The following is a 22,102-nucleotide window of genomic DNA, read 5'->3' on the forward strand; positions in this document are numbered from 1 at the left end:
AGACACGCCGCTAATCATCCAAATGACTTCATCATGGGCAAGCCAACCGACTCAATACAGACTAGAGCTTCGTTGAGAAAACAAGCATTTGTAACACTCGTCTCTCAAATTGAACCTAAACGTATAAATGAGGCGATGTAAGACGAATCTTGGAAACAAACAATGAAAGAAGAACTTTATTAGTTTGAAAGAAACCGAATATGGACTCTCACTGAAAGACCGAAAAATTATTCCGTAATTAGAACCAAGTGGATCTTTCGAAATAAGCTAAATTAAGATGGAAAAGTCATTCGTAACAAAGCAAGATTGGTTGTTCAAGGATACTCCCAATAGGAAGGTATTGATTACGATGAAACTTTTGTTCTGGTAGCAAGACAGTCAGCAAACTGAACATTTGTCATCTTATCAGAAATACATAACTGGAATTATGGTACCCTCACTCATCTCATTTTGATTTAGTTGGATATTCAGATGCTGACTTTGCAGGTGATAAAAATGACCGAAAAAGTACCAGTGGAACGTGCCAAATTTTAGAACAATCCTTGTTCTCCTAACACAGTAAGAAGCAAACTTCGGTTGCATTATCTACTACAGAGTCCGAGTATCTAGCTGTTGGAAGTTGTGGTACATTATGATCTTTCTTATGAATTTGTTCCTACTTTTTGCGATAATACTAGTGCTTATCTAAATATATTGTGCATCTTTCTAGGGCTAAGCATATTGATATTAAGCATCATTTTATTCGAGATCTTGTTGAAAATGTTTTTTTGAATTTGTTGATTTTGCTATGTCTCTCTTGCTCTTTCTTTTTGATTATGCCAAAGGGGGAGAATAGTCCCAAGTCTCTTTAACAGGAAGCAATCAAGTCAAGGGGAGCTATATAGCTTAAAGATAGGGGGAGCTACAAAATATATCATGGAAGTTTCACTATCTCTTTAAGTCTATGCAAATTGTGAATTAGTTGTCATTATCAAAAAGAGGGAGATTGTTAGCCTCATAGAATCAGATTTTTAATAGTGAAACACTTAACCGACTTGTGACTTGTTGTAGGCAAAGAAGGAAAAAGATGAGCCAAACATATAACACCTAAAGAAGGAGAAAATATGTTCATCAATCAAGGGATGTAGAATATATTCAAGATAGCCAAAATCATCAATCAAGGCAAAGAAATCAAAAAGGAAAGAAGTCAAACACACTACATCAAGAGGGAAAGTCATGTGCTCTACGAACACAAAAGAAAAACAAATAAATCAAGATTCCAGCATTCAAGGAATATCAATCAAGGAATATCAATCAAGAAATATCCCAGACCAAGCATTAATTCTAGCATCTGCCTAGGATGAAACAAATCAATAGAAGATACGAAACTTCATCAATCAAGGGATACATTCAAGATAGCAAAGATTAGCCAACATCCAAGACTACAAAGGAAGAAATCAAAATCAATGGATGCATACAAGATAACAAGATCAACCAAGATTCAAAACCACAAGAAGATCATCATACAAAGGAAGAAATCGATTTGCTTATGCACATATCTGATATGGACTTGACTCAGCAAATCAAGAAGAATAAAATCAAGGACTCAGTCAAAGATCCTTGATTCAAACTCCCTTAGGTTTTCATAAAAGAGCAAATTCCTCCAAAGCTATATAAACCTCTCTTAGCCATAGTTGTGAAGCACAAACTTCACTTGAACTTATATTGTAATCTTCTTTTATCTTTCATAAAATTTTGTACACACTCGAGTGAATAATTGAGAAGAAAATAGAAATAAAGATCTAAGTGTAGGTTATACAAGTAGAGGTTGTGTCAAAGAAGAAGATCTGATTTACATATCAGACATGTCTCTCAACTGTAACATTCTGTAACACCCAAATTCTCAACAAGCTCTTAAGGAAACCCTTGGAACCCAAGGTGGCTAGACGTAGGCACCACATCGGTGTTCCGAACCAATATAAAAACTCTCTGTGTTATTTATTTACTGCATTTACTATTTCTATATATTTGTTTTACTAACGTGCAGGCAAGTCGACTAACCATTATAGGAAGTCGACTAAAGGAAATTTTAATTCAACCCCTCTTGACTTTCAAATATATCTTATTTCACAACCAAATCACAATTCAACTAAATATTTTTTATTATATTAATTAATAAAATGTAACGCGTCCGACCTGATCCAAACTAGCGTAAGTAGGCCAGCTAATTAATTGGTGGCAAACTCATGCAATAAATACATTTCAAAATATGATGCTTCAAGTTATAATTTCAGTTTATATATTGGGGATATGAAAAATAATACTCGCTCAGTTAAAAAAAATGACCTAGTTTAACTTGGAACAGAGTTTAATAAAAGAAAGAAGACTTTTTAATTTTGTGATTCTAAATTAAAGTTATGTCAAATATATCAAAATTCCCTTTAATCCTATGGCTTTAAACATGCCACGTGGAAAGTTGATGTTAAAGTGTTACCAAAAAAGGAAAGGGGTCATTCTTTTAGACAAAAAAAGGAAACTAGGTCATTCTTTTTTAAACAGAGGGAGTATGATATTACCGTATATATCGTTTGATAGAGTGTATAAGAAGAATGCTAAATAGAGTGTATTAGTAATACTTGCATTAGGAATTCATGTATTAGTTATGCTTGCATTAATTATACGTATATTAATTTAATGCATTGTTTGATTTGATGTATTAAAAATAACATGTATTGATTAAAAAACTTATTTACAAAGATACCCTCCACTATTATGGTGGAAAAGACGTAAAACAAGTTTTGAGGGACAATTGAATCTTTAATCATGCTAGTGCATGCATTAAAACTATTGCATAGTTAATACCTACAAATTCATGGTATTAGTTATACACACCTTAATATACAATAGAGTATATACATAAGTTTGAAAAGAGTAACAAATAAGGTACTAGTAATACACAAGGGTAATGCATGCATTATTTTTCCTGATACACTCTACCAAACAACCTCTTAAGTAAACAAGAATTTTATGAACACAACAACAAAAGGTTTTACCTAAAGTAACACATATTGTACGGTGAATTTGGGACAAACAGGATAAATTTGTGTAATATTTTCTAGTTTTATTCTCTTCTACTTTTTTCTCTGTTGTTGTCTCTTCTGAAACCCAATCTTGATTTTTCACAATTTCATAGGGTTTCTTTTTCAGTATGATTGATCAGTTTGTTAGTAAAATCACAAGCTAAGAGAATCAATGTTTGCAATTTCACTAACTACTTTCACATAAGGTATCAAATCTATACATATAATTATTCTATAATTTCGTTTTCACTTCTATGATTTTGTTTTTTAAAAATCTCAAATTTATTAGCTTTTTAGTTCTTTGTAGTGGTGATTTTTTCTATAGTATAGTATCTAAATAAAATTGTGTCGTCCCCTTAACGTAGTATATACAGTCTTACTTATAAATAACGTAATTTTTTGAGAAGTTGATGTGATGAAGAGTCTAATTACTGCTTTCTTTGGAGTAGTTTATTGTTAAATTATATGATTGCATGTTAATCGTAGATACAAAATTCTATTGCAAACATTCTAATTGAATCCCCAAACCACCTCTTTCACCGAAAGAAACAAATTTAACCAAGAAAAAACAGAATGCCCAATGGTATTTTAATAACAAAATGATGTGAGTTCTCTGGCCATAAATACATATTGTAGAGGGTAGATGTCATGCCTACAGTTTATAGTTCAAGTCTGCTTACTCCCTCACTTGAAGAACGTTTCATAATGAGTTGTGAGTCCAACTTTGACCTATGTCAAGTGTTGCTCCTAATTGCACACACAAGGGTATGTGGTCGCGCAAGTAATATAGTGGCTCTTAAAAGAATCAGATTATCGAATCCAAAGAACTTATCAATTAACTATTACTAAATTATACTAGTTTAATTATTTATTTAAGAGTGCTAAAAGAGTTTGATTTTTTATTTACAAAGAAAAGAACGCATGAATTAATAATTAGATTACTTACAATGATTGGGAAAATTCCAGGGCTGCACATGCAATGAATCTCATGTATCATATTCTTGACTTAGAACTAATTTTAGCAGTCAAGTTACTGGTTTATAAGGTTATTTGTATGAGTCGGGCTACACACCTCTCGTCGCCTACTCCACTTAGCTATCTAACTACATCGTGAGCGGGGATAAATAGACTAACTGGCGAGCATTTATATTTCGTCCTATTTCGTAACCAAGAAAGTTGTTCGTTCGGGCGTCACTCCTGAACACTAATCACCTCAATCAAATAGCTAGGTCGATCGAGCTCTCTATATTCTCTGGTCTATCTAACCCCTCCTCTCTCGATTTTAGGATTAAACAATAGATTTATCTTATGGTGCGCAAGCATAAAATACTAAAACAAGAATATAGAAGTAACTTATAATGAAAACCAAGAAATAATTCATAAACCTTAAATATTCAACATTCGATTCGTAGCTACAGCCCCAGAACAAGGGCGTTTAAGCCACAAATCTCTAGAAAAAAAAAAAGAACCCTAAAAAGTATTGACAACTTTTTCTTGCAAAGTACCTCCTAATTGATCTTCTAATTTCCTCCAATAATAATTTCTATGAACTATTTATAGATATAAAAAACCTTAAATAAAATAATTGAGTCCAAACAAATTAGGAATTCGAAACCAAACGAAATTCAACTTCGGAACAGTGGTTCGCCGCCTCAAACTTTTTGCTCCCTTCAGAATCTGCCACGTGGCAGCAGGCTTGCAATTTAATTTGAATTCTGCCGATCTTTTCAATATATATAAATATTAATATATTATTCAATTTAATCCATTAAGCTGTCTGATTAATTTCCTTCTTCAACCTTCTATATTTAATTTGTTTTAGCTCCAAGATTATTTAATTTTACCCAAATTTACTCCTACAAATAAAATACACTATAAAGCACAATTCATAAAATTAATGCTCAAAAAGGACAAATATAAATAATAAATGTGAGGCAAATAATGATAAGAAAATATATTTTCGGCCTCACATCAACACCCACACTTAAACTTTTGCTCGTCCTCGAGCAAACATTAAAGCTCATCTCAAATAATTCAAAATAAAAATGTCATCACTTTGTTAATACAAACAATTAGGCCATATACCAATTTCAAAACATCAAGTACAATTCAAAATCCTTCTGCAAGACATCCAAATAAACAACAAACCTCTAACTTCAAGGAAGGACTTTGAACTCATCAAATTTAAGCTTGCTCACCTACTATCATCAAAGAAAGCTAACAAAATCACCTATCTATCATGAAACAAGTATCCTCACAAGAAGAAATAGTCCACACACTCAATTGATCAAAAGATTAAATATAAATTAAGGACTTCATATCAAGAACAAGGAGATGACCATTTTCACAACAATGCACAATTCACAACAACACAATCGTGATACAACATCAACAATGAATTAATAAGCCTTTCAAACCATTCACAACATGTCACAAACCAATAATTAATCACATTGCCTTTTATTACCTCTTTTTCATCATTAGAATTATTCGATATGGACAAGTCAACCCGTCACCAATTCCCATTACTCCCCAGCACATACCACAAGGAAATACACGATTCTATGCACTTAACAAGAATTTAGAAATCGACCTGCCTCAAATAATCGAACAATCACTCTGGGACTTTAATCTTTCCTTTTTGCTGGACTTCCAAATCAATACAATCTATTTAAATAAATGACCACAATAAGATTTCAAGACTAACAACACCCACATTGCTATGTCTAGTCTAGACTCAAAAACTCACTCAAATATACAATCAAGTTTCTAATTTTGAGATCAATTAATATGTCAACTCTCATATTTTCCAAGTTTCAAGCCTAGGGTTTAGTCTCAATATCTCCAAATAACATAAATTGAATGATCTTCATATACTACAATACACCCACTACTTAATTACATATCTCGATATATCAAAACTTGAATCATAATATGAAAATTATAAGAAGTTTAAAAATGACAATAATAATAAATAGAAACTCACGTTCAAGTTAGTATATCTGTAAAACTATGAGAAAACAAAATTAACAAATGTCAAACCTAATTCAAAATTACATCACACGATCCTAATCACTGTCCAATGATTATCCACAATCATTGTCCAGTGATACCCATAATAGACACAAATATTTCTTTCCCCAAGTTAAAAAAAATGTTATCACATTATACAAGTCCCCTTCTTATTTTACAATTCAATTTCTCTTCTTTCTGGTTCACCAATCACCATCAATATTGTAATTATAATAATATGAATAATAAATAACTAAATTATAGCTTCTATGCATATTCACAATTGCATTAATTAAAGCATTGTTACCTGGACGTGGTGTTCTCACGCCGGCAGCCGCTTTGCGCAGGTAAGTTTCCACGACCTGAAAGATATTATTCATTGCGAAAAAATCTGAAAATTTTATCCCCCAAAATCTAAAAAAATTATCCACCATCCTCTTTCTTTGGGATCAAGTAAAGGCTTATATAGGCAATTTAAAATCATTTTCTCTACAAAATCGTTAGTTATCAAAATCATGTGCCCAAAATCATATGCAAATTAAATATCTGCGTATACAATTATTTATTTGTATTTCAATCTATTTCTTGAACAAATGTAACGAATATAACAAATTAATTGATAAAAATCCTAATCTTTTAAAAAATAAGGACAATTATCGATCATTCAAATTAAATTTACATAACATGTAATTTCGAACTATTTAACGAATAAAATACTCAAAAATATTAACTTTGAAAATATCAGACCAAAATTGAATATGAACAATGGTCTTCCCCACAAATTGAATAGGAACGTCAAGGACATGAAGCAAGTGATCACAACTATCCATAGTTGTCATTCCAATGCTTTTCTTTTTCTTTTTTTTATGGAGTTCGACAGAGTTCATTTCCAAACAGAGTTATTTCATACCTAATTTCTAAAAATAAACGTAGATATTTTGGGTTGCAAAAGATATATTTTGACTTTTTTTTTTAAAACAATGATGGATCAATTTATCTAGACCACTTACAAGTTACACCTTTAATTTATCCACTAAACTAACATTTAACTGGAAAGCACTTCCGAACTTTAGCAAATTAACTCGCAATCAGTAATAAAAATCTGTAACTCAAATTATATAGGTTATAATTAACCTTTTTCGATTTATTCATTCAGTTCTAAACATATTAAGTATTAGTAATTACACACTATTTCATTAAAAGTTATAATCATATACGAAATTTAAACAGAAATTTATTTTTAGAAGTTATAATCTAAACTCAGTAAAAAATATTTGGTACTTACACACTATTTCATTAATATTAAAGTATGAACATTAAAGTTAATCTCTTTATAATAGTTTTTTTAAAAATAAAAAAAAGTGACATTCTTTAATATTAATTGCTTTAAATGGTAGGGAGTAAGGACACATAAGTTGGGACAAACATAATAATTTTAATTATGATATGATTTTCATCATATCTTTTCGTTCTTCTTTTCTAATTATTTCAAACCAACTACCTCAAATGAATATATAATTATTAAGGCTTGACGAAATGCAAAGATATAATTATTAATTTGATTCTTTTTTCCACGTTTTCCTGTTCTCTATAGTTTGGAAAAAATCTGCCGATTTAATATCCTTTTATACTGTTAAATTAGAATGCGGTGCAATGGAGGAAGTTATTTTTTCCTGAATTGTAGGATTTTGTTATAAGCTTTGAGTATGAAAAAATTCTATTAGCGCTTTCGTCGAATGGAGGCCTACGTGGTACGAATTCAAATTAATCAAACTTCAATACAGATATCGTACCTCGAATATGAATTAAAATAGCTTAAGGCTTCCTTAGGAAGTACGTATAATGATTGTTAATGAATTTTATATACCTAAATAATTTCTATGAGCTAATAATTTCCAATAAAGTATAAAAGTGGTTGTGTCCATTCTAAAGAACTTTAAAAAGATGAACGATTTTTCAAATATCGAAATTAGGTGGGTTGGTTACGTGCCAACCTTGTCCTTCCTATAAAGAACTTTAACAAATATAAATAAGTACTCTCATAGGCCAATTTAACATCAAACTTTTCATTTTACTTTTTTTAAAAAATAATTTATGGTCACGAAAGTTTCTACGACTTATTTTAGATCATAAATATTTTTTTCTAAATAGTCATAGTAGTTTGCATCATATAAATTAAAATGAAAGAAGTACTAACCAACAAACTAAAAAATAAAAAGTAAGAAAATCTAGTAATCCTGCAACAAAAGGGACATCAGTGGCAGTAAATTTTTCTTTTAACGGTAATTGAGTTAATTAATATTATTCCATCTAGAGTCACTAAAGTGTTTTAGTAATATTTATATAAAGTGTTGATTATGAATATTTATATTTATTATTATCATGAAATATAATATAATATAGTCGAAATCATTTATTTGTTGTAGCGTAAGCCGACTCAAACACATGAATGATGGAACGCTATAACAAATTTGCAAAAATTAGCCAGAATAAAGGTGGCAGTGTACAAATCACGGTCATGGGAAATAAAATAGGATAAAACCTCATTTATCACATGTAATTAGTAGTGGTTTGAATATTTAGGTAGGCCCTATTTTCTCTACAAGTTGTTTAACATCTTTTTAATTCCATTTTTAAATTAAAGTGTGAGAGTCGTGTTTAAAATGTCTAGTTTAATAAACTTCATACTATATTAAACTCCACAATTATCATTTAAATGATACTACGACTTACTAATATATATCTAAAGTCCATTTTCTTCTTAATCCAAAGTTCAGTACAGATTAATTCTTAGCTTAATTTACTTTGTACATTAGTTTGAAGAATTATTAAGATGAGAAGAAAGTGTAATTTGGAGCTCAGACTTGTTCCTCCTGCCCCATACTTCGACTCCATGTAAGTACTCATTTTTTTGAAAATATACAAGCCAAATATATTATATAGTGTAGATTAAGGACAATTCAATAAAATTAATGGTCTAAATTCATTTTTAATATAGGCTTTAAAATGACAATCTCTAATCGATAGATCAGTCGATAAATATTGTTTCTCCTTTAATTTTTATTATAGGGGAAATAAAGAAAGCATAGATGAAGAGAAGGAACAACAGAAGCTAACAATATTCTATGATGGAAAAGTTGTGGTTTCTGATGCTACTGAGGTTCAGGTATACATATTTTGCACCTTTAATTTCCTCACTCTATTATTAATTTGAATGTGTGGTTTTATTCGGTAGAAATCATAGTATCGTTTTGCTCTGTTTTAATTTTTTTGGGTTGATTTAGTGTACGAGTATGAAATCAACTACTGTTTAGTATGATTTCGGACATATAATTTTTAATTTGAAGTAAATTTTACATATTTAGAAACTAGTAAATCATAATAATAACAATTTAAAATACTAAAAAAAATCATAAAATGAATTTTTGGTGTAGTTATAGTTGAAGTTTTACTTGAACTTCCCTCATATGGTCTAGTTAGTTGAACTTACTTGAATTTTCCTCATATCGTCTAGTTATATTAAGATTGCACAAAATATATTAAAATATATTAAGATCTTACAAAATAAGGACATATTAAATAGTATTTATTAGTTGATATTCAGATTTTTAGGTAAAAGGAAGGAAAATTTGAACTATTTCTAATAGATTAAGGGCATTTTTTATCCAATAGGTGGAAGGAGGATATTTTTGAACCATTTCTATACGTTAAGGGCATTTTTGAGCCAATAAATGAAATGAGGGCATTTCTGAACCATTTTTAATACGTTAAGAGCATTTTTGAACTTTTTCCATATTTTTAACTCAAATATGTCTTTTTCATTATACTTTAAACCAAATATATTCTTTATCTGTTAATATCTGAGTCCCAGTCTTAGAATAAACACACGAAAGGTTAGAATTAATTTTAAAATCCCAAATCATTTTTATTCTGTCAACACCCAAAACAACCCAGTAAAATAATTTCTTGCCCAAATCTATTTATAAGTCAAACAAAAGTAAATGAATTGTTTGTAAAAAAAAAAATGCCAACTTATTAGCTGCACGCAGTAAATGAAAACTCGTTTTTATAATTATTGTTATCATTTTTTTCGCCAATAGAAAATTCAAAACATCAAAAAGAAAAAAATTGCAAAATTTAAAAAAATAGTTGACTTTGTATGTTTGATTCTGAAAATTTTTGAAAGCTGAATTTATGTGGTGCCTGAAATTCTATTGGTTTGAGGATATAAAATTTTGACATTACTTAATTGTTGTTATTTGAATTTCATTTAGAGCATTGTTGTTGGTTAAGTTCCGTTCAAGAATTTTATTTTAATTTTTTCTTTTTAAATAATAAACTTTTTATTTTGTTTTATGTTTATATATTATTATCTATACATTATATTTTATATATTATTTTACGTTTAATTTTACAGAAGTAGAAATAAAGGTAACAACAATACTTTTGTAGGATTAAAAATATGAAGGACTTTAGTTATTTTTGTGGTGAATTTTTCGTATATGGTTGTTTAATTGTGGAATGATTTTAAATTTATTTTGCTTGATATTTTTAATTATATTTAAATCATCATGTTAATATTATATTAATATTTTATTTATTTATTTATTTATGTAAAATATTGATTGAAAATTTAAATATGTACATTTTAATTTAATTAAAATAAAATTTGAATTAATTTTTTTGTAATAGATATTTACAATAGTCTCTCTCTATAAAATAATCTTAATATTAAAAACACAATGATACTTACCCCTTTTCGTTATTTGACTCTCAAAATCATTTTTAAAAAAAAGATTAGTCAAACACAATTTGCCTATCAAAAGCACTTTTCAAATGAATTATTCAAATACAAATTTATTTATTTTTAAAATTAAAAAAAGTGCTTCTAAAAATAAACAATTTTTAGCAATAATGCCAAACAGACTCTTAGATCGAATTATAAATTATTTTGGGTGTTGGCTGGGATAAAAATGATTTGGATCCTTCGAATTAATTCTAACCCTCCATGTATCTATCTTAAGAATGGGACCTAGATACTAATGTATAAGAGACATATTTAGCCCAAAGTATTACATGAGGAATATATTTGGACCGAAATGTACAACCAAGATATATGAAGTTTTTTCTGATAGTAGATAGGTAAATATGGCTCCTCCAATTTTTTTCTATGCAACTAATGAGTAGTTTTGTTATATTTCTAAATTTATTTATTTCTGTTTTTCGATAATACAGGCTAAAGCAATAATACATCTTGCAAATAGGGAAATGAAGGGGAACACAAAAATACTATCGTCACTTTCAGAGCCTCCATCACCATTATTACAATCTCAAACTGAGGTTTCAATGAAAAAATCTCTACAAAGATTTTTGCAGAAGAGAAAAAGTAGAACTCAAGCAATTTCTCCATATCATCAACAACAATAATAACATATCCAGTGAAATCTCACATGTAGGGTTTGAAGAGAATACAATGTAGGCAAACTTTATCACTACTTCATGGAAATAGAGAAGCTATTTTCAAGATAATTATCCATATCATCACTAGCTACTAAATAGACTATTTTGGTTATCTTTTATTTATTTATTTTAACTTTTCTCCCCGGCCTTCTTCAAGTTTGTGTTGTACTACCTCCGTCCACTTTTAATTGTCATATTGCGCTTTTCGAAAGTCTTGACTAATTTTTAAAGTTAAATTAAATTATATTAATTCGATATTTTAAACAAAAAAATTTAGATATTTAAAAACTATACGAAAAACACTATAAATTGCAATTTTTTGCATATCAATATGATGAAAAAATACATTATAAAATGTTAGTCAAAGTTCTTATAATTTGACTCTAAAAAAAAGGAAATCATGACAATTAAAAGTGGACGTAAGTAGTAAAGAAAAAGAATCTTTTTTCATGTCATTACCGATGACATGGTTAGAGATATGTAAATTTGTAGAATTTTTTGTGGTTTAATTATGTGATACATTCCATTCGTTGAGGATTAAGTTGACTAATTATGAATGTTAAATTAGAATAGATCAGCTCAATTATTTAAAATTTAGAAAATTATGCTAAAAAATTATTCAAAAATTAAAGTATTGTAAGTTATGGTACTTCTCATGTTAATGTTGTCTTAAAGATACAATCACAACCTTATTTTGTCTTAGATTTGCCCAGCCATTGTTATGTCTTAGTTACACTTTGTCTTGCATGCCTTAGTCACGTCTTACCTTGCATGCCTTATCACACCCATGTCAAGGTTTTCCTCACTTGAACTTAATCTTGACCGAAGTCATTGGGCCTTGGCTAGGTTCATCATGTAAATCCTTAGCCAAGTTGTGACACCCAACTTAAGATTAGAATTCCTACATCGGCAAAACACATGAGAGATGTTGGATTATAAGTAAGCAGACTTTATTAACTAGTGACGCGTTTTAAGCCATGCGGGCCTAGGCCCAAAGCGGAAAATATCACTAGCAGATTGAGTCATTACAAATGGTATAAGAGTCACTCTTATGTCAACCTTGTCGATGTGGACCATACTTCAACTGAGTTTAGGCAAATCTCGGTAAGGCGGGGCAAACCTCAGTACTGAATATAGGCAAATTCAATACAGTGGGGCAAACCTCAGTGATGACGTTGAGTCCTTAGAAGAAGGGGTATATGTGACGCCCTAACTTAAGATTAGAAGTCTGAAATTGGCAAAACACATAAGAGATGTTGAGTATATAAGCTAAGTAAGCATGTCTTACCAACTAGTGTCGCATTTTAAAGTCGTGCAGTCCTAAGCCCAAAGCAAACAATATCACTAGCTAGTTGAGTTGTTACACAAGCCCGAACCACTTAAACCATCTAGTTGAAGGTCTAACAGAGGGTATACGTATAAGTTTTCATAGATAATTAAGGTCGTTTGGAGTAATAATATACACGAATGAGCCAACATTTGGTAACCTCGAGGCTTACGTTTTATCTTGTACTCCCTATGTTCCTTTTTACTTGTCCAATTTTAAATTTTTACTTGTCCCTTTTTACTAGTCATTTTTGACAAATCAAGAAAAAATAATATTTTTTTTATCTATTATATCCTCAATTTATTTAGAGAGTTAATGTTTTTGAAAAAGGTAAAACCTCTTTAATGAGTAAATTGATTTTAGAATTCTATCAATTAATAGAGGTAAAATGATAAACTCGCTATGTCAATTATTATTTTCTTAATAGGTGTGCCAAATAAAAAATGAACAAGTAAATAGGGACAATAGAGAATCAAATAAAATATCTCATCTTATGCTCACACCTTTTAAAATACTAATCTTTATCACTCAAATCAATTATATACACCCAAAAAAATGAACTACAAGTAAAGAAAATCATTAACTTTCATAACATTGGAGTAACTTTGCTATGTTTCCATAAAGCTCCATCAATGGAAAAAAATTTCTTCATATATTCACGAAAATTATTTCATAACTTTTGGAATTCAATTTCAAATTTTCCATATCAAAATTGTCCCAACACTTGGGGTCTATTTGGAAAGCCAACAGGTAATTGAAATTTGTGTAATTACTAGGGTAGTAATATTAGTCTAGTAATTACGCTTTTTTTTTTGTTTGCCACAACGTAATTATAGTGTAATTACAAGTGTACTGTTTGGTTGCACAAGTATAATCATAAAGTTATATTGAATTTTTAAAATAAAAGTTAATTATCTAAAATTAAAAAATTATATTAGACAAATAAGGGTCTTTATAAATGATATTAAATTGAAAAAATATATATATATATTGTCTTTTGAAAATATAAACTAATATTGTAAAAAAAATTGATTTATATTTTTCAATTTGGTATATTTAATTAAATTTATCATAAAAACTAAAAGTACAAATTTCTATGAACATCATGAAATGCTGTTCGACAAAAGAATTAATATTTTAAATATAATGTCATAAAGTGTCACGACCCAAAACTGGATGTGATGACACTCGTCTTATCCCACCAAGACAAGTCTGCCTAAAACCCAACCATTGTCATAAAATGCGGAAATAAAATAAAAATAGAAGTTTTATACTCCATTATTAATGCGGATAATATGTCAACATAACTAAATTTTCAAAATCTGGTTGTCACGTGTACAAGCCTCTAAAGTATTACAACTGAATCAAAAGAAAATACAAGTCTCGCATGACATTGTTTCTAGAATAGAACAAGATCATAAATAAGGAGAAAGCAGGTCTGCTGAGATGACAAACAACTACCTCACAAATCTCCACAGGAAGCCTTGGACAAGAAGAGAATAGAAAGTATCAAGAAGATTCGGGCTAGTAACCTACAAAAAATGTAGAAGCAAGTGGTGAGTACCAAACCACATGGTACCTAACAAGTAAACTCCTAAACACAAGCTAAGGGAACAGAATACGAGTACTCCTTACACCCCATCATAACCTCCACTACTACAATCTGCATAAAACCAGCCCAATCTAACAGCTCACAGTTTACATAGCACACAACTCAACAACAACACTCTAACAAATTACATATCCTCAACAACAACACTCTAACATATTATATATCCTCAACAACAACAACTCAATATTCATCAATCACAACTTCCACAGAAAGGTACTCACAAGATCAGCAACATACAAGATCAAGTTCATCAATGATAAAAATGTGCAATGCAATGAAATGTTATGTCAAGTATAGTGATGCATGTCTAACCTAACGATACACACCCATTGTCTCTCAGTCTGGGACTCATGGGGGACATATATGTTTATGCATCTGTCGCGACGCGCGACACGTTTCTCGATAATAGAATCCATCGCAGCGTGCGATACGTCCCTCGAAATATAGTATTCATCGCGGTGCGCGGCACATCCCTCGAAATGGTACATCCTCTTTAATTTCTTACTCCTTCTCAATTCACATAACACTTATCACAATCATGTCTCAGAACAATACAAATGACATGTTCACACAAATAATAAGGAGATGACTATTTTCATAATAATGCACAATTCACAACAACACAATCGTGATACAACATCAACAATGAGTCAACAAGCCTTTCAAACCATTCTCAACACATCACACACCAATAATTAATCACATTGTCTTTTATTGCCCCTTTTTCATCATTAGAATTAGTTAATATGGACAAGTCAACCCATCACCAAGCCTCATTACCTCCAAACACATAGTACAAGGAAATACACGAATTCCATACACTTAACAAGGTTTTAGAAATTCACTTGCCTCAAATAACCGAACAATCACTTCGGGACTTAAGTCTTCCCTTTTAGTTGAGCTTCCAAATCAATTCAATCTATTCAAGTACATATTCACAATAAGATTTCGAAATTAACAACACCCACATTACTATGTGTTTAGCCTTGATAAAAAAATTCACTAAAGTTTATAATCAAGTTCGTAAATGTTGATGCCAATTAACATTTCAACTATCATATTTTTCAAGTTTCAAGTTTAGGATTAAGTCATAATTTCTCCAAACACTACAACTCTAATAGTTTTCATAACATAATACATTCAATATTTAATTACATATCTCAATATATCAAACTTGGATCATAATGTGATAATAAAATCCAAAATTGAAGCTAAGTACACTATTTGTAATTTTAACCACGAAAGGAACGAATGAACCCACGCCCTAACAGTGCATTTATTTGCATTTCACCACCTGACACTACTTCACAATCATTAACTCATTATTACCCAATAACATTGCAATCATTAATTAATGCCTACCCATTAAAATTGTCTCCAAACTATTAAATAACTCACATACAGCCAACATTAATAGAAAGACAATAACTTCTAAACCCAATATTGATAAGATGCCCTTTATTCTATATACATATACGTATATATAGCTAACTATATAAAAAAGTGTAAGACTAGATGTACTTTGGTTTGTTTACCTGCCGGAAGTTTGAAGCTTTCTTCATAATTCGTCCGTAACGGTTCTGCCTCCCTCTTCTTTTCTTAATAATTAAGTATTAAAAACTGACAAGCCCCTACTACTTATTTTAATATATATATGGGCCAAGTGATAGCATCCAAGGAAGCTCTACTCCATTGAAGGACAAGGATGACGCTTTAGAAACTCCAAGGAGGCCCATAACAAGATCTCAAACCAAGGAGTTCAATGATAAGCTCAATGGGCTTCAATCGCTGATCCAAAGGTTTCTTATTGGGGAAGAAGAGCTCAAGCCCAAGGGAGAGGAATTGTCCAAATGCTACAATTATTTGGTGGCCCAAATTCAAGCCCAAGATGAGGAATTTTAAGGTCCAATTTCGTGCAAAAAAGGTCAAGAAGAGTCCAAGAATCAGCCACAACAAGAGTTGCTTTCTGCCCAAGTTTTGAGAGAAGACTAGTCAAACTTTCCAAGATTGTCAAGATTCTTTTCCTAGTTGGGATTTACCTTATTTATTTATTTATATATAGGTTATTAATATTTTCCTTAGTCTATTTATGGTCTCCTAAGTACCATTTAATGCTTTCCTAGAAGTACTAAATTTGTTCCTAGTTAGGTTACTTTATTTCCTTTCTAGAGTAGGATTCCTTGTAATTGTTTTTTTTAGGGTTTGGCTTCTTGGACGTTTTTCCCTTCTCCTATATATAGGAGTCCTTTTCATTCATTAAAGACAATTTAGATTGATATTAAGAATATTTGAGAGAGTTCTTTGAACCTTTGTGACTTGTTCTTTGAGAATTTATCTTTAAACCTTTACTAGTTTCATAGTTTAAGGTATAAAGTAACTTCTTCTTGTGATATCTTTGGTTTCTTTTTGGTATTCTTTAGAAGGTGATTAGTTTCTACATACTAATTATTGTCTTTAGTTACTCATAAAGCGGTCAAGATCCGAATCTATCGTTTTGATTCGTTTTCTCAAGTAAAGGCGTTAGATTTCTTCCATAAATCTATACGTTGTTACTTGGATCTTTTCAAGGCCTTAGAACATCTAATCTTTGGAAATTCGTGGATCTTTCCTTCGAATTTCCCATATCTTTATTTAGTTTTTTTTGTTTCTTTTCTTTGTGCTTCCGCATTCTAATATTTAATTCTCTATTTGTGATCTCCCTTAACCTTGTTGTTATCAAGTGGTATCAGAGCGGTTCTATCAAGATTCCGTTCTTGATAAATCTTGGGATTTCTTCTTAGAGCAACAAAAAAAAAAAAAAAAAAAAAAAAAAACGTGAACAGTAGCGTCGTGAAAAAAATAAAATAAAATTATTACAGTTGCGTGAACAGAAAAAAAAGAAGTTATAACTTGCTCTCAAAGAAATCTGATTACTTGTCCTCCAAGAAATTTGATTACTTGATACCCAAGAAAGCTTATTACTTGCTATTCAAGAAATCTTATTACTTGCTCTCCAAGTAAACTTATTACTTGCTCTCCAAGTTTTGCATTAATTTGTTTCCAAGCAAGAAGGTAGCAAGAAGAGGGGATTCTAGACCTTTAAGAATAAGAGGAATTTTTTTTTTTCTTGTTCTTATAATTCTAAAATAAGTTCCTTTTTATTCGCGTTTTGTTTCAACTAAATCCTACTTGTTCTAGGACTAGTTCTTTACTTTCTTTTGTACCCCAAGATTCCATACTTTATTACTACGAACTTGATACACGTTTTGGTTTAATTATAAATCTACAAAGTATTCTCGTTCAAAGGTGATTTTGAGTGGAAAAAGGCAAGTGTGGGTGAGTTTAAAAGAGGGTAAAAGCCATATTAAAAGTGTGATACTTGATCATTTATTCTTTTTTTTTTAGATGTCTAATTCAGGTGGTAATGAGGAAAGGGCTCGTTTAGAAGCCGAGGTCAAAGGAAGGAACGACTTCACCCTTCAAGCTATGCACCAACAATTTGAGAGATGGACCCTTCAATTTCAAGAGATGAGGGATATGATTATCGAACAGAATGACACCATAGCTGCAATTAGGAGGGAGAATAATGTTGTACCCCCAAATAATGTTAGACCCCAAGTTAGAAGGAATGTACCCCATATCCCTTTTGTAAATCCTGAATATGATAATGATGATTTTGATGTTGAATTTAATCTAGAAAGAAGAGATAGGAGGGGACAAAGAGGTAGAGTAGAAGATGATAATATAAATAGTATAAAGATGAAGATGCCATCTTTCAAGGGGACAAGGGATCCAGACTTGTACCTTGATTGGGAGAGACGAGTTGAAGCCATCTTTGATTGCCATAACTACTCTGAGGGTAAGAAAGTTAAACTTGCTATTGTTGAGTTTTCTGATTATGCTGCTTCTTGGTGGAAAAAGCTTGCTAGGGACAGATTGCAAGAGGAGTTACCACCTATTGCTACGTGGGCAGAGATGAAGAGGGTAATGAGGAAGCGATTTATTCCATCATACTTCCAAAGAGATCTACAATCTCGCCTTCAACGCTTGAAGCAAGGCTCCATGTCGGTGGATGAGTACTTCAAAAGCATGGATATGGCTATGATCCAAGCTAACTGCATGGAGGAAGAAGAGGCTACAATAGCTAGATTTTTAAATGGTTTAAATACAGAAATAGCTAATGTAGTAGAGATACAACAATATGTAACTTTAGATGAGTTAGTTGATTTGTCTGTAAAAGTTGAAAAACAAATTGAGAAAAAGCAGCAAAATAACTCATGGAGAAGTCGATCAAACACTATCTCTAAGAAGCCATGGTCAACTCAAGAGGGGAAAGCTCCTTCCAAACCTCAAGATGATAGAGGTAAAGGTAAGGTTGAGGAGGGAGGTAAAACCTTTAATCCTAAATCTTCTAAACCTTCAAGTTCTATTCAATGTCACAAATGTCATGGAAGGGGGCATATGATGCATGAATGTCCAAGTAGAAGAAACATCCTACTTAGAGAGAATGGAGAATATGAGAGTGAAAAAAGTGAGGGGGAAGAAGAAGAGGGAGAAGGTGTAAGTGAGGAAGATGATTTGGAACTGCCTAATGATGGTATAATTGGGGTGGTTAGGAGAATTATGACTATCAATTTGGGTAGTGTTGATGAAGGGCAGAGAGAGAATTTGTTTCATACTAGGTGTGGGATAAAAGGGAAGACTTATTCTATGATTATTGATGGGGGAAGTTGTGCAAATGTGGTGAGTTCATACTTGGTGGATAAACTAGGAATTGCATGCATGAAGCGCTCTACCCCATATAGGCTCCAATGGTTGAATGATTGTGGAGAAGTAAAAGTAAACAAACAATGCATGATTTCATTCAATGTTGGTAGGTATGAAGATGAGATTCTTTGTGATGTAGTTCCAATGCAAGCATGTCATGTTTTACTTGGCCGACCTTGGCAGTATGATAGGGATACTAATCATCATGGGAGAAAGAATAGGTATAGTCTTCTGCATAATGGTAAGAAGTATACTCTTGCACCATTATCTCCTTCTCAAGTGTTTGAAGATCAAAAACGATTGAGGGAAACAATGGGAAAACAAAAGGGAGAGGTAAAAAGTGAGCTTGAGGGAAAAGAAAAAGGCCAAGAGATAGAAAAAAAGAGAGATGGCCGAGAGAAAGAGAGAGAGGGCAGCGATCTAAGTAAAGAGGTAAAAGAGGGTGTGAGTAAAAAAATAAAATGTTTTGGTGAGAGGAAAGAGGCTAAGGAAAAGAAAAATGAGAGCCTTTATATAAAAGCCAAAGAGTGTTTGAATGCTAGGAGAGAGGGACTGCCCATAATACTACTTACTTACAAAGAAGTATTGATTAATTTTGAACAACTAACTCCTTCTTTGCCAAATAGTGTTTCTTCTCTTTTGCAGAATTTTGAAGATGTTTTTCCTGATGACACTCCAAAGGGATTGCCACCTTTGAGAGGGATTGAGCACCAAATAGACTTTGTGCCTGGGTCTCAACTTCCTAATAGGCCTGCCTATAGGAGCAATCCTGAAGAGACCAAAGAATTACAACGGCAAGTTGAAGAATTGCTTGTAAAGGGATTTGTTCGAGAGAGTATGAGCCCATGCTCTGTTCCAGTCCTATTGGTCCCCAAAAAGGATGGAACATGGAGGATGTGTGTAGATTGTCGAGCCATCAACAAGATACCGGTAAAGTATCGCCATCCTATCCCTCGTCTTGATGACATGTTGGACCAACTGTATGGTTCCAAAATCTTTTCTAAAATTGATCTAAAGAGTGGTTACCATCAGATTCGTATGAATCCTGGAGATGAATGGAAAACTGCTTTTAAGACCAAATATGGACTTTATGAGTGGTTAGTTATGCCCTTTGGCTTGACTAATGCACCAAGCACTTTTATGAGACTAATGAATCATGTTTTTAAAGATTTCCATGGAAAATTTATTGTGGTGTATTTTGATGACATCTTGATCTTTTCTCAAAATCTGGATGAACACCTAGAGCACTTAAAACAAGTTTTTGAAGTTCTTAGAAATCAGCGCTTATTTGCTAATCTCAAAAAGTGTACTTTCTGTGTGGATCGTGTGGTTTTCTTAGGTTTTGTGGTCAGTTCTAAGGGAGTTGAAGTAGATGATGAGAAAATCAAGGCAATAAAAGAATGGCCTAAACCTAATAGTGTAACTGAAGTTAGGAGTTTTCATGGACTTGCTAGTTTTTATAGGAGGTTTGTGCGAGACTTTAGCACCATTGCTGCTCCTTTAACTGAAGTTATAAAAAAAGATAAGGTTTTTACATGGGGAAAGGAACAAGATGATGCATTTAACTTGCTGAAGGATAAATTGTGTTCTGCGCCTCTTTTGCAATTGCCTGATTTTTCTAAGTCTTTTGAAGTTGAGTGTGATGCCTCTGGTAAGGGCATAGGTGCAGTTTTGATGCAAGACTCCAAGCCAATTGCCTACTTTAGTGAAAAGCTAAGTGGAGCAACATTGAACTACTCAACTTATGATAAGGAGCTATATGCCTTGGTGAGGGCGTTAACTACATGGCAGCACTACTTGTGGCCTTGAGAATTTGTGGTCAAGACTGATCATGAGTCATTAAAATACTTGAAGAGCCAAGGTAAACTTAGTCGTAGGCATGCTAAATGGGTAGAGTTTATTGAAACTTTTCCTTATGTAATTGCTTACAAACAAGGAAAGGAGAATGTGGTTGCTGATGCACTCTCAAGAAGGTATGTTTTGATCTCTACTCTTACTTCAAAGTTATTGGGTTTTGACCAAATCAAGTTCCTCTATGCTAATGATTCTGATTTTGGTGAGATTTTTGCTGAATGTAAGTTAGGTCCTTTTGAGAAATTTAATCTTCAAGATGAATTTCTATTCAAGGAAAATAAATTATGTGTTCCTAACTGCTCGTTGCGTGAACTATTTGTTAGGGAAGCACATTGTGGAGGGCTAATGGGACATTTTGGTGTACCCAAAACACTGGAAATACTTTCTGAACATTTTTATTGGCCTAGCATGAGAAAGGATGTTGAAAAAGTGTGTTCTTATTGTCTTGAATGTAAACAGGCTAAGTCTAGAACATTGCCGCATGGTCTTTATACTCCTTTACCTGTTTCTAATTCCCCTTGGATTGATATTTCTATGGATTTCATATTGGGGCTGCTAAGGACTAAGTATGGTAAGGATAGTATATTTGTGGTAGTAGATAGATTTTCTAAAATGGCTCGTTTTATCCCATGTAAAAAGACTAATGATGCATCTCATGTGGCTGACTTGTTTGTAAAGGAAGTGGTTAAATTGCATGGAATACCTAGAACTATTGTTAGCGATAGGGATGCCAAGTTCTTAAGTCACTTTTGGAGAATTCTTTGGGGAAAGTTGGGAACTAAATTGCTATTTTCTACATCTTGTCACCCACAAACGGACGGGCAAACGGAAGTGGTTAATAGAACTTTAGGGAACATGTTGAGGGCTATTTTGAAAGGAAAGTTGACTTCTTGGGAAGATTACTTACCTATTGTAGAATTTGCTTATAATAGGACCTTCCATTCTTCTACTGGTAAGACTCCTTTTGAAGTTGTATATGGATTCAACCCCCTTACCCCCCTTGATTTATTGCCTTTGCCTACTAATGATTTT

General features: G+C 31.8%; 1 protein-coding gene across 1 annotated transcript; it reads left to right on the forward strand.

The window, feature by feature from the left end:
* Window positions 1–8,834: 8,834 nt before the first annotated feature.
* On the forward strand, window positions 8,835–11,498 carry LOC125837543 (protein TIFY 5A-like). Its single transcript, XM_049516642.1, has 3 exons — window positions 8,835–8,966; window positions 9,141–9,237; window positions 11,307–11,498. Exons 1-3 carry the CDS (start codon window positions 8,905–8,907, stop codon window positions 11,496–11,498), a joined length of 351 nt encoding a protein of 116 aa, XP_049372599.1. The 5' UTR covers window positions 8,835–8,904.
* Window positions 11,499–22,102: the final 10,604 nt, after the last annotated feature.

The sequence above is a fragment of the Solanum verrucosum genome, unplaced genomic scaffold (assembly GCF_900185275.1).
Source record: "Solanum verrucosum unplaced genomic scaffold, falcon-dt-bn FXZP01000131.1, whole genome shotgun sequence".
Lineage (NCBI taxonomy): Eukaryota > Viridiplantae > Streptophyta > Magnoliopsida > Solanales > Solanaceae > Solanum > Solanum verrucosum.